The 25,529-nt window shown below is 48.9% G+C and overlaps 1 protein-coding gene across 5 annotated transcripts in view; it reads left to right on the top strand.

The window, feature by feature from the left end:
- Nucleotides 1-25,529, top strand: part of HUWE1 (HECT, UBA and WWE domain containing E3 ubiquitin protein ligase 1) — a 2,445,223-nt gene that overhangs the window by 2,007,900 nt on the left and 411,794 nt on the right. For all 5 annotated transcript variants that reach the window (XM_069645305.1, XM_069645304.1, XM_069645303.1 and 2 more), the window contains exons 65-66: nt 2,619-2,721; nt 13,299-13,851. In XM_069645305.1, coding sequence (XP_069501406.1) covers nt 2,619-2,721; nt 13,299-13,851 — 656 coding nt within the window. The remainder of the gene's footprint in view (nt 1-2,618; nt 2,722-13,298; nt 13,852-25,529) is intronic.

Below are 25,529 nucleotides of genomic sequence, written 5' to 3'. Positions count from 1 at the left end.
AGGACTGAGTACTGTCATTGGATTGGGGCAGTATGACTCAGAGGACAGTGATTGGTTTAGAGGAGAAATACAGTTTGGAAGTGAAAGTGAAACTGTTTTCTTTTACCGAGTATTTCCCAGCCTGACGGGGAACCTTCATGAGCATGTGAATCCATACCAGATCACAATAGTTACAGGTAAGTAACTTAAACCTTACGCTCCGCTCTGTGTTCGCAGAGCTCCGTTACTTGTGGCTCCTCGCAGCCGGGTGGACTGCTACCTCTGGTGGTCCTCCGCTCATGCCACTGGGGATTGGAGCCGCCTCTGCTCCTGAGGGCCGGGTACAACCTTGCCACCTGGAACCCCCAAAAAGGGAATGCTTCCCTCGTCACTGCTGCTGCGCGAAGTCTGCTCAAGGAAATCCTTTCAGACAAGCGTCTCCTCTTTGCGCTTCCCAATTTGTGACCTCTGCACCAGGTAGAGTTCTAGGCCATGACCCTCTCGACCTTCCATGGCCTCTGGCATTTCTGTGGTCCCGGCATCTTCTCTCGTCACAGACCTCCCTCTCAGCTGCAATCTCGGCCCGCGCTGCTCTGCTTCCTCTCTCTCCTTCTCTAATGCATGCACCTGAGGGGGCTTTTTAAACCTCAGTCCCCTTAGGTGTAGGTTATTTACACTAATTAGATCACTCCCACAGTAGTGTTCCTCTGCCTCCCTCTTCCTCATCCCAGTACAGAGCGACATATGGGACTTGAAATCCCTATCAACCAAGTTAGGTTTTCTGTGTAATTTGCTGATTTGCCTTCTAATTTCTACAGTGTTCTTTAAAGGAATTTCATGCTATTAAGTGATCAGGCTTGTTGAGAAAGAGGAATAAGGTGTTCTAGGCTTTTGGTGATTATTATTTACAGACCCCTTTTGAGTTAGGGAAGCATTTAGCTGTAGAGGCTTTACAAGAAGTGTTATTCCATTTGATACCACGGGAGCTTTGGCTGATGTCACCCATATTTTGTTGTTTAACAAGTGGAACAGTGATATTATTGTGGGAACAAGCGATTAAGTATTTTGGCATTTGTAATATCGCTTCCTTAGATGAAGTTGGATACTGTATCTCACCCCATTCATTCCTCTGATCACCATGAGCCTTTTCTCCTCCCAGGTGATCCTCCTGCAGATCACCACCCCCAAGGCCAGGATCAGGAAGGGACTGCCTTTCCCTATCCACCTTGAAGGAGACTTTAGGGAGGGATTTGGTCAGGGAGCCATAGGATTCATCAGTGGGACCAGACTGATATGCAAATTGGTATTTTGCCTCTGTAAACGTTGCAGTGAGCTAAAAACATGATTATGGAGCCTCCTGAGTGGAAGACATTCCATAGAACAGGGTATTTGACCTATGTTTTCAGTAGAGGGGCTCCCACACTCACAAATGTATCCACGGTAAGGCACCAATGTATCTATCCATCTCTATAAGCCTTCTTGTAATCTCTGCCTCCTCTACCACCCCTGTGGCGCCTCGCCTTCCCTGTGCTTCCTCTAGCTTCTACTCTCTCTCTCTTCTTGCTCCACTTGCATGGAATTCTGACATACAAGAAATAGCACATAGATTTGTTGAAAACCAAACTAAAAGCCCACCTCCTCACCTATGAGTTACCCTCTTAACCTACATCTCTTCTGCCTGCTAGCTAATATTTTTCCCTCACCTCTAACCTGTCTGTGTCTCACTTCCTCTGCCTCCATTCTTGCACTTCACCCATCATGGACACGTCCAGTGTACAGCTGCCCATACCGCTTACCTGCACTTAAACATTTCCAATGTTGATTGTCCTTAATCTATGTATGTCCACTTGTGTATTGTCCCCAATGAGTGTTCCATCTACTCGCCTCCACAACCTGGTCAGAATGTCCCTCAAACTCACCCCCTTGTAAGAAGCTTTCTGCTTCCTGTCAAATCTGATTTTGTATCTATTGTACGTTGCATTCCTCCTGTGTGTATATAAATAAATGTTTGCTCTCAGTAGAGGGGCTCCCACACACTAGTGTGATAGATATATTGTGGCCATGTATTAAGCGTATATTGTCTCAAATACCAGTCTGGTGTGTTCTATTGGGAATAATGGTACCATTGTGCTAGCCTTGCTCCCTCCTGAAATTAAGCCAGACTGCTTTGCTATACTTAATATAAGAGATTTTGGTGTTTCCTTATTGGGTGACGCACTGTTCTACCATTAGGTTAGATGGTTACACAGCCACCCAGAGAGTGTTGTGCAGAAATCCCCCTGATAAAGGGCAGATCACCAAGAGTTGAATCTGTAGGTGGATTTCAGTAAAAGTCCCACGGCCTCAAAAGTAAGATGTGAAAAACCTTTAGTGGGATCAGTTCCCAAAAATAACCCCAAAAACAATTCTGCCCTAACAAGAAGGATCTCCCAACAAACAAAAATCATACATGAGATGAAGAATGTCTCCATGTTCCAGGAATCAATCATTTGTTAAGTGCACAAAAGGGTTGTACATTCATGCATACACTGCACATGTATAACTGTCTATCATGGTGCACTTGTTTAATATAGGAAATTTCACAACATGCTGTTGCCATGTATTAGTTACTTCTACACTGTTTTGTTCTTTTTCTGCAGCCTTTACAAGTCGACTGAGTGGAAACAGAGGTGTTCAATACACCCGCTTGGCTGTACAACGAGGAGGTACCTTTCAAATGGGAGGGAGCAGCAGTCACACCAGGTATGGTTTGAATGAGAAATTACTTTGGGTCTAAATGAGAGCTGCACAAGTTATAGACAGCACATCTCTGGTGCAAGAATGCTCTTTGTGCACTATGCACTTTGTCACTGTTAGAATAACTGTTACTTTTTGTAGCTTCTCCTCTATTGACTTCAATGGGCTTCTCAACATGTTGCTATTGTTTGATTTCTGACCTGATTTTTGGAAGGTAAGTAAAGCCTTTTTGCTTAGCTTATCTTTTTAAGGGGCCCTGGTCAGTCCCCAAGGCTGCTAGTGAAGGGGGACCCCCATCCATCTCTATGTATTGATTTTTTTTTTTTTTTTTTACACTCTACATATCACCATATCATACAAGGAAAGCCCTTTGCCGGGCAAAGCAGAATAATGTGCATCTGGCCGGGGTGCTGGGACTGTCTGGTCCCAATCCACACTGGGCAGGGCTAAGTCTGTTTCTGGGCCGATGCAGGCAAGTGGCTTTCCAGGATTGTATGATCCTTGTCAGTTTGAATGATGCAGATACTTCCCATCAGTGGGCTGGGGGTCGGCCCTGGTGCACATCTAGGATAAAAGAACTCCTGCAACCATGCTTCAAGTCTTTGTTTGAGCCAAGACCCCTTTGTAGAGCTGCAGCTGATAACCCAATGGTGACCATTGAAGAGTTCCAGCATTGCCTGCACTGGTAAAGCCCTTCCTCTCTGGAACGATCCCTTGAAGACCATTATCAGTGCTTCCACACGTGGACTGGTTCATCCAACCAGCCCAGACCAATGCATCCTGTCCTTGGAGCCCAAGTGTCTCGGAACCACCCTGTGGGCTGATCAGCTCCGTCCAGCACATCTGCTCTGCACTGCTCCCCATTCTGACTTTGAAGTCTGCAGGGTTCCGGCTTGTGGCCTAACAGAAATTCTTCTGCCGCTCTCCCTTTTGAAGAGGGGCCTTTCTGGAGAAGCTTCTTAGAGTTTTCCATGTGCGTCACCTGTCACTGCTTGAGTGCCATGATCTTTTTTTGGTGTCTGCTTCCATCGTTTCTTGGAGGGTCGAGAGGGTTCCTCCTTTGGTTGTGCGACTCGTCTGCAAATCAGGATGCCATGTTTGCCAGCTTACAAGTCACTGGAACTGTCTCGCTGGAGTTTGGAGCTGTTGTCAATCTGGACACAATCCCAAACCTGTCTCTGTACTAGTGACACCCTGCAACTGGACCAGTGATTGAAGTAATTGAGCCCAGTGAATCTAGGAACCCTAGGGGTGGTTTCTAGCGGAATCTGAGTGAGGGGCATGCTTGCATACCTGTTTTTACCTCTCCTTCCCCAGTGTTTGGGGCAAACTCCTGACCCTCTCCAGCATGGGATCTTGCATGGATTCACTTGCTCATGAATATTTCCCAGGCTGTGAATCCTTGATTTACAAAAAAAAGCAGTTTCTCTTTGAACCGCTCTTCTCTTTATTCCATCAGTGTCCTTTGGGGTCATACTCCCCCCAGCCAATGACATTAGTCGTCCTGAGCTCCACCCCTGGTGGCTATCTTCAGATTTGACCACACTTTTCTAGTGTTGCGAGTCCTTGTGGTTTTCTCCTCGCAAATAATAGGTTATTTGCTGTTTTTTCTTCAAAAGATATCTTCCCTCTATTCTTTTTCTACCGTCACATAGCGACTACTGGCAGTGGCGACCTGTTGTCGGCAAAGATTTTTTTAAGAAAGTTATTTCTGTTTTTGTTCCTTCGTTGGATCTTCAACCCGTGGCGCCAACAGGCCCATGCTTGGGCCTACTTCTCGATAGCTCGACCATGGTTGATTCTACGAAGAAGAGCCTCTTCTGGACCTTAAAGGGCTGCAGCCTGAAGAACATCTTCCTGGAGGACCAGCACCTCCAGTGCCTGTGTCTTCACCCAGACCCCTATGTCAACAGAAGCAATCTGCCAATCCTTCTCGTTGAAGACAAAAATTGATTGCCAACGGAGGTTGGTGACTTGGATCGAAGAGGGGAAGGCCTGTGACGCAGCCTCAGTCCTGCCTCATCCAGGTCCTGCAGGTCCTCTGAGCGTACTCCCTTTGGCTAGAAGAGGTAGAGGGCCTTTGATGATGCTACCTCTTTGAAGATCCGAAAGAAGGTGAAATCCAACGCTCGAACGGGCACAAAGAGTTAATCAATGACCTCCATCTTAACAATGACCCCCTCGCCCAGGGTCTCTCTGCCTCCTAGACCACGTTGTTGGTTCCACCATGACCCTGTCGACAGCTGCACTGATCCTTACCCTGCAGAACTTCTATTTTAGCCTCATTCCCGAGACTCTGTTGGGGTGAGAGACTTGCTTCCTGCTCTGCACTTTCTGCCCAGGCCTACCAAGTCTGTTCCTCTGGCTTCTTCGAGGTCCCCTAAGAGATCACCACACCAACACCAGCTCGAAGGAGTGATCTCCCTGAAGATTTATACTCTGATCCGGAAGTGAGCCAAGAACCCCTGCCTCATGGGGGGGATTACCGTCCCATGAGCCCTACCAGCCACCCCACAAGGGGCTTGAACCCGGGTCCTGCTCCGACTGCACCAAGGGACATATCTCTGTCGGTTTAACCACCTTGCATACATTGTTGGCAGACATTCAGCAAAGGTTGCCTGCTGCTCCTGTGCCTGGTCCAGCCAAGAGTCCTCCAAGGCATGCTTGGCGTATGCGGACAATGCCGGTAGGGCACCAGTTAACCCCGGGCCAGTGCTGGGGTCCCTGACCCCTGTGGCAGAGGAGTCAGTTCACACAAATACTGGCATAGACACAGACTCCACTGGTACTCGGACGGATGACTGTGACTACGTTCCGACAGACTGGGTATTTCTGGATGTTGATAAGCCCGCCAGGGCTTCACCCCCAGACGAGAGTGGCTCCATCAACTCCATTTCTAAGGCGACCATTTCAATCTAGTGCCAGAAGAGAAGGAAGGCTTCTCCAGCATGGGGTATGCATTGATTTAAATGCTCATGAATATTCCCAGGCTGGGAATCCTCTGTAAAAAGAAAAGCAGATTCGCTTTAGCCTGAAAACTGCATGTCTCCTCTTAATCTCCTTTGGGGCATACTTCCCGCAGCCAATGACAGTAGTCTCCCTAAGCTCCTCACCTGGTGGCCATCCTAAGATCTTTACCACGCATTTCAGTTTTGGAAGTCCTCTCGTGTTTCTCTGAGAATTGTGAATTTTTATACAAGCGTTTGTTTTCGTTCAGTCCTTCCATCGTTACCGGCAGCGGGGGCCCGTTGTTGGCTAAGATCAAACTCCAATGTCGATCTTTCCTTCAGGTTTTCGGAAGGCCCTGGCTTTGACCTCTTTCACGCCGCGACCATGTTCAGGGCATGCAAAAGGTGCCTCTTCAGGGCCTGCGATAAGTGTGGCCTGAACAATGTCTTTGTTGAAGATCGGCACCTCCAGTGCCTGTACTGTCTGCATCCAGACCACGATGAGGACGGATGCGAGATCTGCCACAGATTCCCAGCGATGTAGAAGCAAGACAGTTATTGCAAGTTGGTGGCATGGCTCAAGGGAGGGGCAGGGTATCATCTGTTTTTGTGTATGTGTTACACAGCACCCTCCGTGCAGTAACACTGGGGTGTCATAGTGACCCCCAAACATAGACGTCATACCATGGAACTGACTGTCTCCCAGGGCATGTAAAGTCACCATTGACTTTACTAGTCCAAAATTGTGAACAAAACCAGTACAAACCATCATATTGTGGAAGTACTGGAAGGGGTTAATTTGATTGCCCCTGGGTCTGTTGCCAGGGGGCAATGTCCAGTCCACCTTGTCGAGTTTCTGGCTGGTAGCAGTGGTTACCACGCAAAATATTCCACCGGAATATTTCCTATGTGATTTTCCCATTGATTTTAAACGCACCACTTTTTGGTGAAATGTTAAAGGCACCGCCGGTTTATTTATTTAATATGAAATCAACCGTTGGGTCTTTTCGCCAGAACTCTTTTCTAAAATGGCGTTCCTGTCCGTCTCTGTAACTCCAACCAAGGTCGGGCCCTTTGTTCCACTTTTTGGCGGGCTTCTCCACAGAAGCCCTCCAACTGGTGCCACTCTGTCTGGGTTCCACAGGATGTGTGGGTGGGGGAATTGGCACCCTGGACTGCATTGCCTTAGCAACTCAAGTCGCACTCTGTTCTGATTGGGCCAGTGGTGAGCTGCCCGGCTCACCACTTAGCATGTTTGATTGACAGCTAGGCTGTTGTATGGGGGGTTTTCTGCATAAAAGCAGGACTTTTGGGACTGGAACTTCAGAAGTCGCCACAGGACCTAAGAATCCGAAGAGGGAAGAAGCTGAGCCATCTGCAACGACGACACCACCGGTGGAGCCCTGCTGCAACAAACTCACCACTTTCTCAACGACAAGAGAAGATCTTCTGTTGGACGAGTCTTCTACGTTTGAGCTGGTGGGATCAACCAGTTCGCCCCTTTCGCCTTCCAAAGACGTCTCTTGGCCGAATCGCCCGTGCCAGGCACCCCGGCGGCCGGATAGCCAAGCTTCACCACTTTGACCGCGAATAAAAGGAACGCACCTTTTAACCGACTAACTCCGCGGCTGGTTTCATCCCTGTGCAGTGCATCGACTCCAAGTTTCCTCCTCGACGAGATCCTCGCTTCCCCTGGTCGAAACAGCGAACTGCAACCACTGCCAGGAACAACTGCCACCGCTGGAGCTTCCTCTCTCTTTAAGGTACTGTGTTCTGCCTGGCCTCCCTTTCCACGGTTTGCTAAAGGTGACCCTTAAATCCTTGGCTTTCCAACTGGGTTGGCCCCAGACCTTGTAACTTTACTTATTGAATCACCCCAACCTCTTCAACATTCTGCAAAGACTTTTAGTGCATTTTAAACTGTGTGATCTTGGGCACATTTCCCTTTGCTCCATTTAAAGTGGGCCTGGCCTATGAACTTTGGCTCTACAGTGTATTTTCATGTCCTGCCTTTTTCTCTACCTTTAAACGGGGGCCACCTTTGCACCCAGCCTTGCAAATCTGTGTGTAGAACATTTTGTAAAATCCAGACGTGGCGAAGATGCATCGATATTTTTATCATTTTGATGGCGACAAGAATGAACTACTAGCATTTCATCAGTGTCTAAACAGACGGAGTCCTTTCCTAAAATTCTCAATAGAATACGACAAAATGGAACCACTTTCTTTTGGACTTGCATATACGGGCCCATGAGGGCTACTTGATCTCCAAAGTATACAAAAAACTACTGTCCGAAAATGCGCTATTGAATTATGGGAGCTACCACCCACCGGCGTTATGTGAGGAGAATTTGCCCTTTGGGCAATTCCTCTGGTACAGACGTACATGTACAAAAGTCAGTGGCTTCAACACACAGGAGCTGAAATGCCAACTGATCTCAAGGGGATACCTGAGGAGAACAGTTAAAAATACACACAAAAGAGCCAGGAATGCCCTACGGAAACAACGCTACAACAACATGAAAAGGACAAGGCAGAGAATATCATTACAGCTATCCTGAGCTATTCTCCCATGTTCAACACACTCAAAAGGGAGATAAAAAAAAACTGTGGCCCATCCTTAATACAGGTGGGACCGAGCTTGCTTCCCCAACCTTTGCGATTAAGCGTAGGAATAACATCCGGGACAAATTAGTGCATACGCTAAAAGAACAGAAGGAAAACCCAGAACCAATCCTGTGGGGCACAACACTACCCAGGGGCCACGCACCATGTGGTTCCGGTGTTGTGTAAACAACCAACCAAAAGCAAAACAGTTGATATAGGATGGAATACACTGTGGGAACAAAGAACACTAACAAACTAACAGTAAAGGGGTCATTTATTTAATCACATGCCCCTGCAATCTCAGATATGTTGGCATGACAACACCCACTGTGAAAACGAGGCTGATCGAACATAAGTCTTGTATTGGGACCAAAAAACGTACAGCACCATTGGTCGCTCATTTCACAAAATGGAAACGCACAGGAGAAGACTTCAGGTGGACTATGCTGGAAAAAATCACCCCTCCTAGGAGATGGGGGTTGGGGGGACGTTCATGAAATGTTATTAAAGAAAGAAAATTGGATCTTCCGTTTCGATGCAGTAAAAAGCGGTCTGAATGAGGAAATCCTCGAACAGCCTGGCACTGATGAAATGAGGGTACAGGTCCATGACATAGGATCCTGTAAGTATTATCCTAAGAAGACCCCCATAGATGCATTTGTCTGGACTAACAGATAGACACCACAAGATATGAGAACAGGAATGTGGCCACTGGAGAGGAGCCATTCCAACATCAGCTCGGCCTGGGATCAGGCAATCGCCATTCCATCTGGCCCAACTATATTCAGCAGGACATATCCCACGGTGCAATAATGATCAAACACGTAGCTACAGTAACAGCATGAAAAAGCAGTATCATGTGGTTAAACAATACAACATTGGTATAGCCACCTACGCGTACCAATGAATCGTGGCCAATTAACCGCATGACTCGAGCGATCCAATTATACTTTGGATTACTTCCATTCGACACAAACACAATGTAACAATTTGTAGAACATCGACACAGCATTCTATACATATACATCTATTATTTTGGCCAAAATCAATAAGTAATTACGGGCAACTAAAAGCGGGTGACAATGGGCACAATCGTACGCTCACCTATACAATAAATGGGACTAGCCCACAGAAACATGGCCACAGCACGGGACACCGCATCCCATTCCAAAATGGCTCATGGATCGCAAATGCGGAAATGCATATTGCCGTAGCTAGGAGTCGGGGCGCACAACCAGTCAAAAACCAGAGCAGCGTGAGATTCCTAATGTGGAGCCTCGCTGCACGCTCTTAGGAAGAAACAGAGGAGAAATAGGTAAGAAGACCTTTTATAGAACGCAGTACTTCGCACATAACGTGTTTTGAGGAAAATGCGACAATGTTGGTTGATCGCCAATAGATCACGAGTGGTGTAATTAATCCAATTGAGAGCACAGGATAATGACACAGCCATGAATCTAAAGGTGATAAAGATAACAGCAGGATCACATCATAAATAGTGGGTATATAAAGGCAAATACAACTTAAACACCGAAACCAGCAAAACTATACTTGAGCTGATAAACAAGCTAAAGAATCCAATACGATCTGTTTGGTTGCGCCCCACAGCATCACCCTGTGTTACGAAGTACCGCGGATCAAACTAGCAACCCTGAGATCTACTTTTGGTGAAAGAACTCTCCCTGTGAACACTTGACCAAGTCCAGGCCGAGCACATAAAGTTATCAGGTAAAGAAAGGGATAAGTGGTTACTGTCCAAAACCTACGACTAAGGGGACACCAACAACAACAGGGTAACAAAAGATTCCTTTATTTACATTATACAGGCAAAGACCAAGTACATCCACGGTGGCCCGGACCCACCCGCATTGAGTACAGATTAGAACTTCATCCACATAACGTGTAAACACAGCGTACGAATCAGGTGCATTTAACAATACATTGCTATGTCAAAAATGATCACATGTATGTAATCTATGAAAAACGAAGAAGTTAAGAATCCTGGAGCACCCCTGGGGAATGGCGAGCCTGCCATAAAAGAATGATCTGTAAAGGTTTCTTTTGAGCCTTGCCACCTCCTGTGGTTGTATATATGCACTGCTATGTAATCGTATTCATGAGCATGTGAATCAATGCCAAACCCCAGGCTGGAGAAGGAACAAATTACTTACCTGTAACTGCTGTTTTCCAGCATGGGGCTTATATGGATTCACATGCAAACCCTCACTCCTTTTGCCCTCTGTGACTCTTCTTGGTTCATACTGCCACTTTACTTGCCCTACATAATCTGAAGATGGCCACCAGAGGTGGAGTTTAGGGAGGCTGTCGTTAGATGCTGGCAGTATGACCCAAAGGACAGTGATTGGTTATAGTGGTGACGAGCAGTTGTCAGGCCAAAGCAAAACTGGTTTTCTTTTTACAGAGGATACCCAGCATGACTGCATATTCAATAGCATGTGAATCCATGCCAGACCCGTACTGGTGAAAAGGAGTTACAGCTAAGGGCCTTCCCTTCGCCCTGATATCTGCTCTGCGGGTATTCACCAAATGCTTGCCCCCGGTAGCATTGCATCTACGCCACAATGGAGTCCACGTCTACCATTACCTGGACGACTGGCTCGTCCGGTTCTGCTCCCACGCACTGGCATCCCAGCAGATGGAGACCATACACCTTATTATGTTTGTGGATTCTCCATCAATTATCCAAAATCGTGTGTGGTGCCATCTCAGAATCCTCTTGTTACTGAATACCTGGCTCCACACAGTTGTATGTCTGGTGCCCAACCATTCCCCACCCCCTCGGAGGAAGGGGTGAAAGCGATCCAGGTGAAGGTTCAGCTGCTGTCTGTAGCGTCCATCGCAAATCCATAAATCCCTGTTGGGCAGAATGTCCTCCTGCATACATCTAGTACCGTTGCGCAATTTCCACATGCGTCCCCTACAGGAAATCCTGCACACCATGTGGCAGCTGGTCATGGGTACATGGACAGAAAAGATCACAGGCATTCTGTCAAGCTCTTCAGTGTTGGTCGGTTTGACTGCATCTCACTCAAGGAGCCCCATTCCAGACTCCTCTGTACCAGGCTACAGTCACTACCACCGCCTCTCTGGAGGGTTGGGGGTGGGGAAGAGAGGGGCGGCTCACACAGGACAATCTCGTACCAGGGGCCTCTGGCAGAGAAGTACCTGCACATAAACATCCTGGAACTACTGGAGGTTTTCTCTGCCATTAAGTCGTGGCATTCAGCCACAGGGTAAGGTGGTACAGATTTTCACAGACAACGCCACCACCTCCTTGTTTTACATCAGGAAACGGGCTAGACGCGCTCCCCCGCTTTCTCCCTAGAGGCCCCATCACTGTGGCACTGGGCCATTTTTCAAGGCCTGTTTCTTGTCCCTTTTCATCTAGCAGGCATCAAGTCCATTGTGTGCTTGCTCAGTAGGCTGTGGTCCTGTCACGAGTGGCAACTTCAACAAACTCAGGTGTCTCGCCTCTTCAGCTGGTGGGGTCTTCCCCAGAACAACCTCTTTGCGACAGCTTCCCACTTCATATGCCGGAGGTTTGCCAGCACATATCCTCAGCCGAGGAGTCAAAGGGGTGCCTTCCCATTCCCCTGGGGTGGGCTCTTCTTGTATGCCGTGCGTGAGCATCACACTCAGACGTTGCCACTGTAGGGTCCTCCTCATCGCACTGATCTGGCCCAGACATATCTGGTACTCAGACCTTCTCCATCTGTCACTGGTTCCAGCCATACAGCTGCCTCCGCTTCCCGACCTCTTCAGAGAAAATGGATCAGTTCTGCACCACGGCCCAGTTTCACTGAGCCTCATGACCTGGCTATTACAGCCCTAGAATGTGGGTACTATTCCTTGCAGCTGGAATGCAGAGATACTGGCCAAGGCCTGAGCACCTTCTACGTTGTCTTGCTACAGGCACAAGTGGAAGTGCTTCACAGTGTGGTGCCAGGTGCAGAAAATCGCTCCACTGGGGGGTAACTGCTGTGCAGCTTCTCCCGTATCTGCTCTCGCTGGCTAAAGCAGGAGTGGCTCACGCCTCCAAGGTTCATATGGCTGCCATATCTCGGTAAACTTGTGCTCCAGGCAATCTTTCCCGGTCGTCTTCCAGAGTACTCCTTTTATCCATGATTTGAGCTAGAGTCGTCCCAACCCGACCAATAGGAAGGCCCGGCACAATGCAAACTCGCACAGGCTGTGTAATCCTAGACCGCCTCCGGCTGCGACATTTGTCCAGAAACACACACACTTGGCCAGGATGTGGATTGGAACCACACAGTACCCATCCCTCACATCTGCTCACAAACGTACACTGCTGCTTTCCTGGGAAAGTTGAGGCTTTGTCCGGGGAAAGGGCTTGCCATATATGTCAAATCCTGCCATGAGAGGGTAGAAAGACTAAAAGACATGATTGCCAAAAGACAGGGTGAAATCTTGTGGCACAGTCATTTATAGTGTATTTGGTTCTCTAAGAGGTGGCCTGCGATAAAATGCAAAAGTGCATGCGAGAATATGAAACACGGTAGAAAAATATCTGCTCCCACCTCTGGTCTTTTACACATCATGCATGTAAACATATACTTGCAAAAGACAGTTAAAGGGACACAAGTAACCCTACTCCAACACCACTGTAGGGAGATGTGTGCAGTTTAAAACAAACTTGGATTTTGCAATGGTGGACAGTCCCCTTGCACTGATGGCCATAGGGACTGATCAGTGCCCCCAAAACAGATTACCGAAGCAAGGTGAGTAAAGCAAAAAGGATTTATTTGTCTTCAAACATCAGGTCAGGTTCAAAACAGCAAAAAGTTAGTATGCTGGTGTTCCATTGATGTCTATATGGTGAAAGCATCAAAAAGACAATCTGTTCTAGCAGTAGTATTTTATTAGAATTTATGTCGGTAATCTTAAACTTTTTTTTTCCCCTTTTAATTCAAATATATGTTGTCCTCTGCTGCCTCGCTGTCCGGTGTTTTAGAAAATGTGCCTTATTCTTGTTTGTTTTTGTTGTAGGCCAACTGGCAGCAATGTGGATAGCCTTCTGCGCCTGAGGGGACGTCTACTTCTAGACCACGAAGCCCTGTCCTGTCTACTGGTCCTCTTGTTTGTGGATGAACCAAAGCTGAACACAAGTCGCCTTCACCGTGTGCTACGTAATCTCTGCTACCATGCACAAACACGCAACTGGGTAATTCGCAGTCTTTTATCCATCCTGCAACGCAGCAGTGAAAGTGAATTGTGCATAGAGAGCCCCAAGCCCTCAACCAGCAGCATCGATGAGAAGAGCAGGAAGTCAACGAAGGCCACCTCATCAGTGAGCACTGACAGCAGGCCACTAGATCTCCTGCATAAGATGGAATCTAAAAGCTCCAGCCAGCTCTCCTGGCTCTCTGTCTCTATGGATGCGGCACTGGGGTGCCGAACTAATATTTTCCAGATCCAAAGGTCAATGGGTCGAAAACACACAGAAAAGCACTCCGGCTGTGGCTCTACAGTTCACATTCATCCACAGGCTGCTCCTGTTGTATGCAGACATGTCCTTGATACTCTCATACAGTTAGCCAAGGTAAGAAACTTGACAAGTATTTAGAAAGAGACAGTTATACGAACACTGAAGTAACAGGTGTGCATTGAAATGCTGATGGACTTGTGCCTTTATTCTGCTTATGATCTCCAGTTCAGGGATCCCATAGTATAGTTGCTGCCTTGTCTTTTTAAAGTACAAAGGAATTGTTTTTCTTGGCATGCTTTTATTGTCTTGTCCTTGTGTTTGTAACTTGAAAATTATCTTATCAGACAGGGCAGTAAAATGGTTGTTTGGCTTGGTCGTCTGATGGTCCTTAATAAGTGCAAGATGGCTACACACAGAGATTCTGCAGTGCCGTAACTTGATGTGAGATGAGTAACGAGTCTTCTGATTCTTATGAATCTTCTTAGAATCACATGCTGTGCATATAGTCCGACGTCTAGTGGTAATCGCATAGTATTGCATGTTTTTTTCAAAGATCAAAAAGGGATGTCGGCCATGGGCGTGACTGTAACACTATCCCTAATGTGACATGTAGTGTACCCAAAACACTTCACTCGTTGAGGTCCCGCCAGATGTTTTTTTTCCACCTATTTGTTCGGTCGCACAAATGCAGAGCTTATTAGAGTTAATATTGCTGATCCATTTCTTAAGCGGTCCGTGCTTATCTTCTCGACTGCTGCTTCGATGGCTACTCGACGCTTGATCCTGCATCACCGACGATCCTTCTGCTGACGGCTTGGCGACTGGTTACCACATGGGCCCGGCCTCACAGTAGGGAGATTGGGGCCCCTTTATTATTAGACCTTCTCTCGAGAATGCCTTTCTTTTGCCCCTCCTCTTTTCTCTGGTCTGGCTGCCTTTTCCCTCTGCTTTGAAGAGGACACCTTTTAAATTCTGGCCATCATGAGCGGCACATTTCCTTGGAAAGACACCCATCGCCAATGTAATCTGTCTCCCCCTCGTGATCATAACGAGCAACAGTGTAAGGCCTGCAAACTTATTTGGCCCAAGACCCTAAAAAACAGGCGCACAAAGCGTTGGGCAGCTTACACCATGCAGGCCGAGGGTCACTTCCCCCACCAGCGCCGTAGTCTCAGACCAGGAGTCTGTCGGCAGCCGCTGCTCCGATTCAGAGACCATTGACTTTAACCATGGAACCTTTGTGTTCCCACGTGTCCATCCCACACAAGCATGCCACTGGCAGTACGATGGAAGTTGCACCCTGGCAACAAGGGCACACGCGTAACACCTTCCCATAAACACACGACCCCTGCGCTTTCCTTGACGGATCTGCCGCGAAATCCGTTGATGCCCACTGGCCCATTGAAAACCTAACCGTGGCACTCAGCGCACCCGCCATCATGGTCTAGCACGGCGATAAGTCTTCTGTTTCGGCAAGCACCTTTAAAACCCCTGGCCCCGAAGCAGGTCCATTTGTCGAACAGCTCCAGATGTTTCGGGCTAGGCTTTTTAAAGCCAGGCAGCCGTTTTGGACCCCAAAAAGGCCCCCCGCCCCTGTTTGCCAGAGCGATATTCTCTGCTCAACTTTCCAGAGCCTTGCAGCAGGACCCAGCTCCAAATGCCCAGCCCCTTGCTCCGCCTGATGATTCAAGCTCCTCTGTTGACCAGAGATAAAGTTGAGGCCTGTATTGACAAAATGGCAGAGTTTCACAGGCCAGTTTGATCTAAAACGCCATAGGTCTGTTGAATCCTGCCCCGTCCCTCAGAAGTCAGAGACTCATTGCACCAGGTGCACAGTTTGCTTGCTGGAAGAACATCATCCTCAGGATCCCCAGGTAGATGTATTTCTGGATGACCCCAACCAGGACTTTTATGCCCCTTGCCATGCTACTCAGGACCCTGCCTCCAGGACCCAGCCTGGGACCCCACAGACGATCAGGGCACATGGCACTCTACGCCACCTCATGCCCTTCACCCTGTGAACATTGTTTTGGATGCTCCGCCAGTTGGACAACCTAGTGATTCCTCGCCCATTGACGATCCAATGCTTTTTGGCAACCTTCTTAAGACGCTACTTTCGAGGGGATTGGGTCCTCCGACGTATTCCATATCTATGTCACTAATCACCACAACTGTGCTGCGGTGATTACTGTCATAGATATGGAATACGTCGTCGGACCATCCCATCGAAAGCTAAAGTGAAGTTCAATGGGTTCTGAACCCATCTGTACCCAGCTTCTAGGGTAAAATCTGAATTGTGACATTTAAAAGCCTTTAGGAATAATACAGCATGAAACTGCAGGATCAGTATGTATAAAGTTAAGCCAAAGGCTTGCCAGAAGGTTTATTTCGTTTTGTAATAGTGTTTAAGAAAACGTTTTTAAAAGTTGTATTTCATAAACTGCAAACGCGTTCAGAAGTCTGCGAGTGAATGTGTTCCATAACAAAGGACCTGCGCGTTTGATATTGAGTAGCAACACTTTTCTTTTCAAGTGCGTCGCATTGGTCAGCAGCGTTAGAGTAAAGGAACTGGCGGCGTGTTCTAACGTGATCCAGGAAGATCGGAACGAAGTAAACAGCTGCGACGACGGGCAAGGTTGAGTACGGAGTCATCACGGTGAAGGAGGAGGATCACATAGTAAAGTGCGCCGTTTCTTCTGAGGGAGAGGGACACGCGTGCGAGGTTCGTTTCGTTTGAGTGACATCATTTTTATGAAATCGAGTGCGTGCGCAACAGGTTCAGAGAGGCTTTAAAAGAGCACATTGAGTAAATAGAAGGAAACAAGGAACTGATCAAAAGCCAGACAGTGACTAGCACGGCAGAGCAGTGCAAGCATCCAAGGAAAGGAGTTAGTGTATTTATAGTTTTAAAATAATTTTGGAAATAAGCCACTACAGTAGTTTTGAAAGTAAGCTTGAACTCTGGAGAGCTATGATATTTAGAGGAGTCACAGAAGCAGGTGAAAAGGCTTGAAATACAAAGACTTCCCTTGGGCAACCATAGTGATCTACAAAACAGCAAAAAAGAAGTTACATCAGCAGAATAAGAATTTAAATGAAATCCTTCACTAGTGCTTCTCAGCTTTAAGCAGAGGCTGTCGGTGTAATAAAGAGGCACACTTAAATGGAGGTGAGTAAGAGCTTTATTCGAGGCCCCCGGGGTAGTCACAGTGGAGGCACCAACTGGCGAGGCACTCTCAAATGGAATATACATGCACGAGGTTCTAAAGAGACTCGTGCATGTATTACCATAACATCTCCCCCCACCTGAGGCAAAAAGAAAAACGGGGGAAAGGATGTCGAGGCCGCTCTTGGCAGCGCCCGCAGCGGCCTGCCTGTCAGCTGTCAGCAGAAGTCGGCGGAAGGGGGGGGGGCGCTGTGCTCGCAGTCAGGTGGCATGATACGCTCCCGGGGGCCTCGGGGTACGGTGCCTTGTCGCCATTGTAATAAAGAGGCACACTTAAATGGAAGTGAGTAAGAGCTTTATTCGAGGCCCCTGGGGTAGTCACAGTGGAGGCACCAACTGGCGAGGCACTCTCAAATGGAATATACATGCACAAGGTTCTAAAGAGACTCGTGCATGTATTACCATAACAGTCGGGTAATTTGACGATCAAAGAAGAGCAGATTATAGAGGGTGCCGGGGTGTAAGTTTAGAAGTTTATGCTAACCAGCGATGTGTATTTGCAGGTTTCCTTGAATTCAGAGACGACCAGGAATCGAAGGAACCAGAGGAATCCTATCCATTTGTTATTTTATCCACTTCCCATGGCCTGGTCAACTCAGTAATTGTTCAGTTAATTGCTGGGTGAACCAGATTGGGGGAATCTGGTGGGCTATTCGTCTGCTCCTGCAGGGTTTCGGCGCTGGGACCGGATAGTGGGCCTGATAGCCATGGTTCTCATCTCATGAGGATGTCCGTCTCTCCTCACAGGTAACTGCCCTGCCCATACAACATGCTGTCACAAGACCTAAAGAAAACACTGCACCCGGGGCCCCAAACACTCAATTTAGCAGCATGGTCATAAAGTTTTTACACCTTCAACCACCTCAAAGATGTATCCACATACTTGGAGAGGCACGGAAGCCTAACACCAGGCATTGTTACTCCAATAAGTGGAAACTTTGTCATTTGGTGCAATACTAAAAACGTCAACCCTATTGACTGTTCACCTAAATATGTAGTCCTTTATCTAACGCAGCTTTTAGAATCAGGGCTAGTTTTCAATTCTCTAAAGGTCCACCTTCTCTGCATATACCACATCTCAGAGCAAGGTTTCATGGTGGAAGTTTCTTTTGATTAAGGCCTTCATGGAAGGGGTAAAGAGACTTAACCCTCCTTACTCATACGTCCCGTCCCCTTTCCTCCATCCTTCTGGGCGTCTCCCAACATGGGGACAGTACCGGAACATTTGGCAATAAAAAATTGAGCTTCCCCTTTAAATTTAGTATAGCATGTTGGGCTGTGGCCTCAGGCATGGGAACACTCAGGCGAGGCCCAGCTCTCCGGCGCCTCACCCCAGCCCCTTTTTCCACATGGCGATGTCGGACCTGGCATCTAGCGTAGAAACCTTTTTTAGCTTTCCGTTTGCTCCCAGTTTTATAATTTTCAATCTTCTTTAACTTCCCTTCGGTGTCTCGCCTCCCCTGGCGCATGTTGGCCATCGGAGGGTTCACAAGATGTACCTCATGCGACCGCTCGTTCCCGGCCTCGCACCCCCATGCACTCTGCCTTGAGTCTTTGGGGCCTGACCACCACTGGGACGCTTGTTCGGCTTGCAGTGCTCTCGGTCACAGGGCATTGAAGAATCGGTTGTCGCAGTGGAGGGAGATCTTCCACACTTCTCCTCCGCCCCACCTTAAAGACTTTGTCCAGGCCCTCTGTTCAGCACGGCTCCACAGCACGACTCCTTCCCCGAGGTTACCACGCATCAGGGTTTCTCAGATTCAGGTTCTGGCAGGCCTGAGGCCTCTAAAGCTCCAGTGTGTCTCTTCCAGGTGCTCCATGCACAGACCTGAGGCTCTTCTGGCTACCGGCTCCCAAGCTGAAAGGTTCAGGAGCCCTAGCAGGCTGTCCTCGGAATGGCGATAAAGTTAGTCCTCGTCTTCTACCCTAGGGGGTAAGGGATTGCCTAGTGCCACCTCCAAGAGTCTGTCTTTGGCTAGATCCAGCACGGCTACCACCATAGGTGCCAAGGGCGTCCGGCCTACCGCAGCTCGCTCCGAGGTCGTGAGTAAGGGCATTTCAACTACCGACCTTCCGGCTTAGGGCTCAACGCCTCCCAGAGTGATCTCTGAGGTTGACGTCCCCGCTTCGGGTGCAAGACCCAAGCTGTATCCTCTCGTGTCTGAGGCCTCTCTTGGCCTCCACGCCCTCCTGCCCAGGGCGTGGCCCAAGTCTTCAAAATGTCAGAGCGGCACGTGGCAGCCATCTTGGATCTAGCTCAGGGCCCGTCAGTGCTTTAGCCCATCGAATGGGCTTTGCGTTGACCAGGATTGGAGGCCCATCATATCAGAGGGTCGCAACCCGGCGGCTTGTGAGGACTGCTTCTTTGAGCGCTTCCTCTTACTCATGCATTTCCCTCAGTTGAAGTGGCTCCTGAAGGACAATGTGAAGGAGGTCATCCCACAGGTGTCGCTGACCCAACCCCTTCTCCTCTGGGTGGTACTCCCGTTCCTCCTGCGCTCCCAGTTCCTGTCCCTCCACCGGTTCAGGCACTTGTGGTCGTTCTGACTCCTCCACCTCCTGTACCACCAACAAATCCCCCTCAACAGCCATTGGACCTGTCTGCGGCTGCGGTCCTGTGGGGACCCCACCGGGCACTTGTGTCCCAGGGCCCAGATTCCCCTCAGCCTGTGAAAAAGGCAGGCAGGGGGATGAAGATGACGCCCAGGACGACAAGCCCTCGGCATCTGTTAAGGCCTTTCATGACTGCCATCAGGGCCTGGTGGAGTACGAGAGGGAGGGCGGGTCCCTCTTCCTGAGGAAGTCCCCCAGGAGTCGTCCACGTGCTAGCAGAGGTCTTGAGGAAACGCACTACAATCCGGTCTGGCACTCCCTCCCCCCCCTCCATTCTCCCCAGAAGGATGCCTGCAGGTGGCGCACAAAGTCCCAGAGAAGCCCAGGGGGCCAATGCCCAGACGTACAAGGTTTAGGCTGACCGACCAGGAGCCAATCCTCCTTGCCTCCCACCTGCAGCACCATTCATCTGTGGTGGCTGTGGCCTCGTATTCGAAACCATTCTTATTCGTCTTCCTCCACGGGAGCCACCTCGTTTCCTCTCCAAGGAAGAGAAAGTCCTTGAGTCTTTGGGAAAGCAATGTTACTCCATCTCAGGAATGCATCTGCAGCAAGCCAACGCAGATGCTCTCTCGGCCGCGGCTAACCAGAAGCTGTGGCGGGAGCTCATGAAATGTCTGCCCCCCCTCCCACCCAAAAAACCTCCTTCGGACAAGCAGGCATCCTTCAAGGCCGGGCTGGCAGATGCCCAGGCCATTGCACAGGACCTCGAGTCTTCCGTCTCCCTCGTCGACACAGCCAGCTACGTTTTCTTCTGACGTGCAGGAACGGATCCTGGATCTGCCCTTTGAGGGCGTGGAACTTTCATTCGTCAACCGATGACAAGAGGACAAGTTGACAAAGAAGAAAACTTCCACTCAAACCGCCAAGTCCTTGGCCATCCTGACAAAACCAGGTCAGAAATCCTTCCCTCAGTCCCAGGGCGACACCAAGTTCAATCCCTGCGCCTTCTCCAGCTTCAAGGGATCCACGGCACACTGAGGCCTGGCAGGTCACTCAGCGACAACAGGTGGAAGCAGCAGAGGCTTTGCATGGTTTTTTCCGCTTCTCCTCCTCTGCTCCAGCCTCTTGACGCCAAAAAGCAGAAACGTCAACATCTGGGAACACAGCTCGCCTTTGGGTTGCCGTTTGGCTTTGTTCCAGGACTCCTGGAAGCACCTTTTCAGCAACCTGTGAATCCTTTCTGTAGTCTCCATGAGCATCAGTCTTCCTTTGCCTCTACCATTCTCTCCTCTTCATCAGATCGGGTCCCTGGCTCTTTTACGGGAGGTCCTTTCGGTCTTGGAGATGCAGGCGAAAGAACTCGGGGTACTATTCCAGGATTTTTGCGGTACCCATGAACAACCAAGCTGGCCTTAGGATTGTCCTGGATCTGTCTTTACCGCTGGAACACTTCAAGATGAGTACTCCCGCGCACATAGCCAAGTCTCTGTGTGCAGGCGACTGGATGTGTTCCCTGGACCTCAAGAATGCGTACCTGTATGTTCCCATCTACCAACTGCATCGGAAATTTCTGCGGTTCATGATTGTCATACCATTTTCAGTATGAGGTTCTGCCCTTCGACCTAAACCTGGCTCCTCGTGTCTTCACAAAGTTGATGAACGCAGTGGCGGGTCTTCTCCGCTTAGAGGGCCATCAACTATACCCTTATTTGGATGACTGGTTGGTGAAGGTGTGGTCACCTGAAGGGGTGGTACCCTCTTGCCAGAGATTGGCAGATCTCCTTCATCAGCTAAGGTTTTCCCTCAACCAGAGGAAGTCAGTTGTACCCCTCTCAGGAACTGTCCTTCCTAGGGGTGTGTTGAAACACTACCGTTCAGCGGGTGTTTCCTACGCTCGAGAGGCTACTATTGCTCTGCAAGGCGGTGGGGTACTTTCTGGTCAGCACGACCACCTCAGCATGGTGGTTCCAGCACTTTCTGGGTGTGATGGCCTCCTGCATGCCTACTGTACAGCACACTTGCCTCGAGGTGAGGCGCCTCGAGCTCCACCTAGCGGCCAATTGGGATCAGGAGACAGGGTCTCAGTCAGACAGGATCCCAATACCACCGCTTCTACTGCCTAATATTCGCTGGTGGCTGATAGATGACAATGTTGCACTGGGAGCCCCTTCCACCTGACTGGAGCCTGTCCTGGTGGTGACGACAGACTCTTCTCTTTCGGGCTGGGGGGGCTACGCGAGGATGGACGCCCTCCTGCATATCAATCTGCTTGTGGTTCATGGCAGTGAACCTGGCCCTCAAGGCGTTTTTCTCCTCATACGGGACAAGTTTGTTCTGGTCAGGATGGCCAATTAATTCTACTACAATGTTTTACCTGAACAAGCACCCTGTCACCTGTCCTCTGGTTGATGTACTGGCTTTTTCAGCACACCTGGCTCATTCTGGAGTTCAGGTGGGTACGTGCAGCACTTATCTGGCGGCCATTGGGGCTTACAAGAATCCCCCCGAGCACGTTTTCTGCGGCCAACCTGGTGGTTCAGGCCCACCTTTAAGGGGCTGTCTAGACTGTTTCCGCCAGTGCATAGGCTGCACCCGTTCTTGGACCTCAATGTGGCTTTTGCAGCTTTGCAGCGCAAGCCTTTTGAGCCGATGGCCTCTGTGGAGATCCACTTGGTGACACTAAAGACAATTACAATTGTACTGATGGCTCTCAACTCTGCGTGCAGGGTTAGCGAGCTGCAGGCATTGTCCTCGTGCAAGCCCTTCACAACGACAGGGTAATCGTACGCAGTCAACCAAAAGTCTTTCCCAAAGTGGTCTCTCCATTTAATCTGTATCAAAACATCTGCGCCACAATACCTCAGGGCTGCTGTGCGCTATAAAAATGTTAATAAATAAATCTGCCTTCTGGCGTCCTTCCCGAAATCGCAGTCCACGGCAGAGAGGGCCCGGCATTCCTTGGACCACTCTAGGGTCCTTAAGTTTTATCTCTCTCCGACTAAATCCTTCAATAAGTATGAAGCATTGTTTGAGACTTTTGGGGGCTCCTCCCCCGGCTCTCAGGCTTCCAATGCTTCCATCGCCCATTGTTCCTGAGGGGATTCATGCCCTTGCGGTCAATCAGAGTGAAGGCCACGGCTGTCGCGTTTCAGAAACATGCTTCTTGGGATCTCATCCACTCAGTTGGCCTTCTGTAGGCACTACTCACTGAACACCAGCTAGTTTGCTCAGGCGGTTCTGAAGGACCTACGTGCTTCGTCCTAGATGAGGCGGGTTATCACAGCTCCAACCTATGTTCTTTTTCGGTGGAATCGCCCACAAGGATGGAGGAAAGGGGATGGGACGTATGAGTAATTAAAGTTACTCACCTTAGTGACTAGAGTACTCCTAGTCCATAGTGCCCTTTCCTCCATACATCCCACCCGCCTTCCCCTGCTAGTATGCCAAGGGCTAATATGTACTTGGAGTAGTCGGGTATCTAAGGTTCCGATGTGTTCAAAGGGTACTGAGGTGAGGCACCGGAGGGCGGGGCCTCTGTGGGGTGTTCCCACGCCTGAGGCCACACCCCTGCGCTATACTAAATTTAAAGGGGAAGCTCTGTTTTTTGCTACCATGTTGGGGGACGCCCACAAGGATGAAGGCAGGGGGACTATGGACCGAGTACTCTAGTCACTACGGATTGGACTTGAATGTTGTTCTCACAAGGTTAATGGGTCCTCCCTTTGAACCATTGCAGAATGCTAATCTCAAGGCCCTCACCTACAAGACTGCATTCTTGGTGGCCATTACCTCGAAAGGAAGAATTGGCGAGCTACAAGCTCTCTCGGTTCAGGACCCGTTTGTAACTATTCAGAGATAAGGCGGTTTTGCGCACGCATCCACGTTTGGCTCACATGGAACTTTGAAATCAATTTGGGCGCAAATCTACAGAACTTTCTGCTTTCTTTCAGAACCCCTTTAACTCAGATGAAAGAAGCTTTCATACACTGGATGTTAGCAGGACGATAGTGTACTACCTTGAAAAGAGCAAACCTTTGAGAAAGACGAACCAATTATTTGTCTCAATTGCAGCTGGTAGAGAAGGGGATCCTGTCTCTATATCAGCTATTTCCCAATATATTGTTAAATGCATCACACTGTGTTGCTCACTGGCCAAGCAAGACTTACCATTTACGCCTAGAGCTCACTCTACTCAGCACACATGGACTACGATAGCTTTCCTTGCAAATGTTTCTCCAGATTACATTTGCAGAGCAGCAACTTGGAGTTCTGTTCATACTTTCACCCAACACTACTTCCTAGACTCTGGGAAACAGTTTATCCTAGAGAAGGTATTTAAACCTTTGGGAAATCTGAAAGACTTCCCTCTGTCACTGCACTGAAGGTGCTGTGGGACACAATGTAAAAGATGCCTATGGAGTTTCAGACTCCACAACCTAAAGAAACAGAGTACAAACTCACATTAAAATACATGAGAGAGTGGGAAAAAGGGTCTCGCTCTCTCCAGGTTAAAAAAAATCAAGTCCTCAAAATCCAGCAAAGTTGCTGAGGTCTCCAAGGTAGTGGGAATTGCCACGTTTCTGAGAATTCTCCCTAACAGGCACCCTATGTGCCGCCTACTTGTCAATCGCGTGCTCCACCTCAGCAATTACTTCAGCAGGGTGAATTTTCAGATGATGGGCCTCTAATCTCTATTCTCTGACCATGAGGAAGTGCATGGAGCTTGCTCCTCTTCCCAACATGCCTTTACCACTCGCTCCTAAACAAAACCCTCTACCAGTTCAACCACCTGCCCCACTGGGTACTACTGCAGGGATTTTGTGCTATATATACCGTCCACCTTGCAAACCCTTGTGTCAGAACTCCAGCATTGTCTTCCTTCGTCTCCTCAAGGCGGACTTCGGGCGTTCCGCTCAATAGAGGGTTTGGCCCCACGTGCCATCTAGACCACAGCAGTTCCCTCCACTGGTTGCCACCCTCAGTGATATTGAGGCCTACTATGATCTCATGGACAAGTTCCAGACACTCCTACCACGGATGATTTGACAACTTTGTCACAGGCGATGGTTAGCCAGCAGATCTGCTGCCAAGAGATTTACCTCGATATGAAATTGGCTGGTTTCACACCCTCGTGACACGTGCAGCTAATTTGTTCGACCTTCTACCGGAAGAACAAATTAAGGCATGTTTTCTTTTCCAGAGACGTGAAGCTTCCAGAAAGTCTGTAGTGTCCATTCCCATGTTGGAGGAGATTTTGGAGGATGGTCTTCTGGTCATGAAGAAATCCTTTTCAGCACCTCACGAGAGAGAGCGCCTGGAGAAAAAGTACAAGGTATCTGATTCAGCTCCAAAGTGCCTCCGCACTCCACCCTGGCCAGACTCTGTACTCTCGGCAGCAGCAACAAAATGGACTGCCAATCCTTGCTCCCACTGCATGGTGCCCACTGATGGAGGGTAAGCATATCAACGTGTTCGGGAAGAGGGTTTTATCCACAGCCGCGAATACCATCATGGCTGCAAACTAATTGGCGATCCTCCCCCAATATGATTGCGAGCTTTGGTACAAAATCGGTCCCATCCTGCAATTTCTCCCAGGTAAGCAGGACGTGATGGATGCTTAACATCATTTGTCACGGTCACATCCTAGAATTCATGGGAAAATGCCCTTCCATTCCTCCTGTTTGAAGAAAAGAGCAACACCAATCCTTCCTCCTGCAGGAGGTTCAGTCCCTTCTAACAAGGGGGCATTAGAAGTCGTCCCATCGCAACTCGGGCTCAGAGTGTACTCCATATACTTCCTAGTCTGGAAAAAGTCCAGAGAATGGAGACCCATACTGGATCTCGGGGAAACTCAACAAGGTCCTAACGTCCCAAAGGTTTTGCATGGTCACGCTACAACACATTCTAGACCAGCTGGATCAAGGAGACTTCCTCTCTTCTCTGGACTTGGAGGATGTGTATTTCCATATCCCCATATATCAACAACACAGATGCTTCATCTGCTTCTTAG

The sequence above is a fragment of the Ambystoma mexicanum genome, chromosome 2p (genome assembly GCF_040938575.1).
Source record: "Ambystoma mexicanum isolate Mex_15411 chromosome 2p, UKY_AmexF1_1, whole genome shotgun sequence".
In the NCBI taxonomy this organism is placed as follows: Eukaryota; Metazoa; Chordata; class Amphibia; order Caudata; family Ambystomatidae; genus Ambystoma; species Ambystoma mexicanum.
The sequence above is the reverse complement of the archived record's forward strand: the minus strand, read 5'-3'. Positions and strand labels throughout refer to the sequence as shown.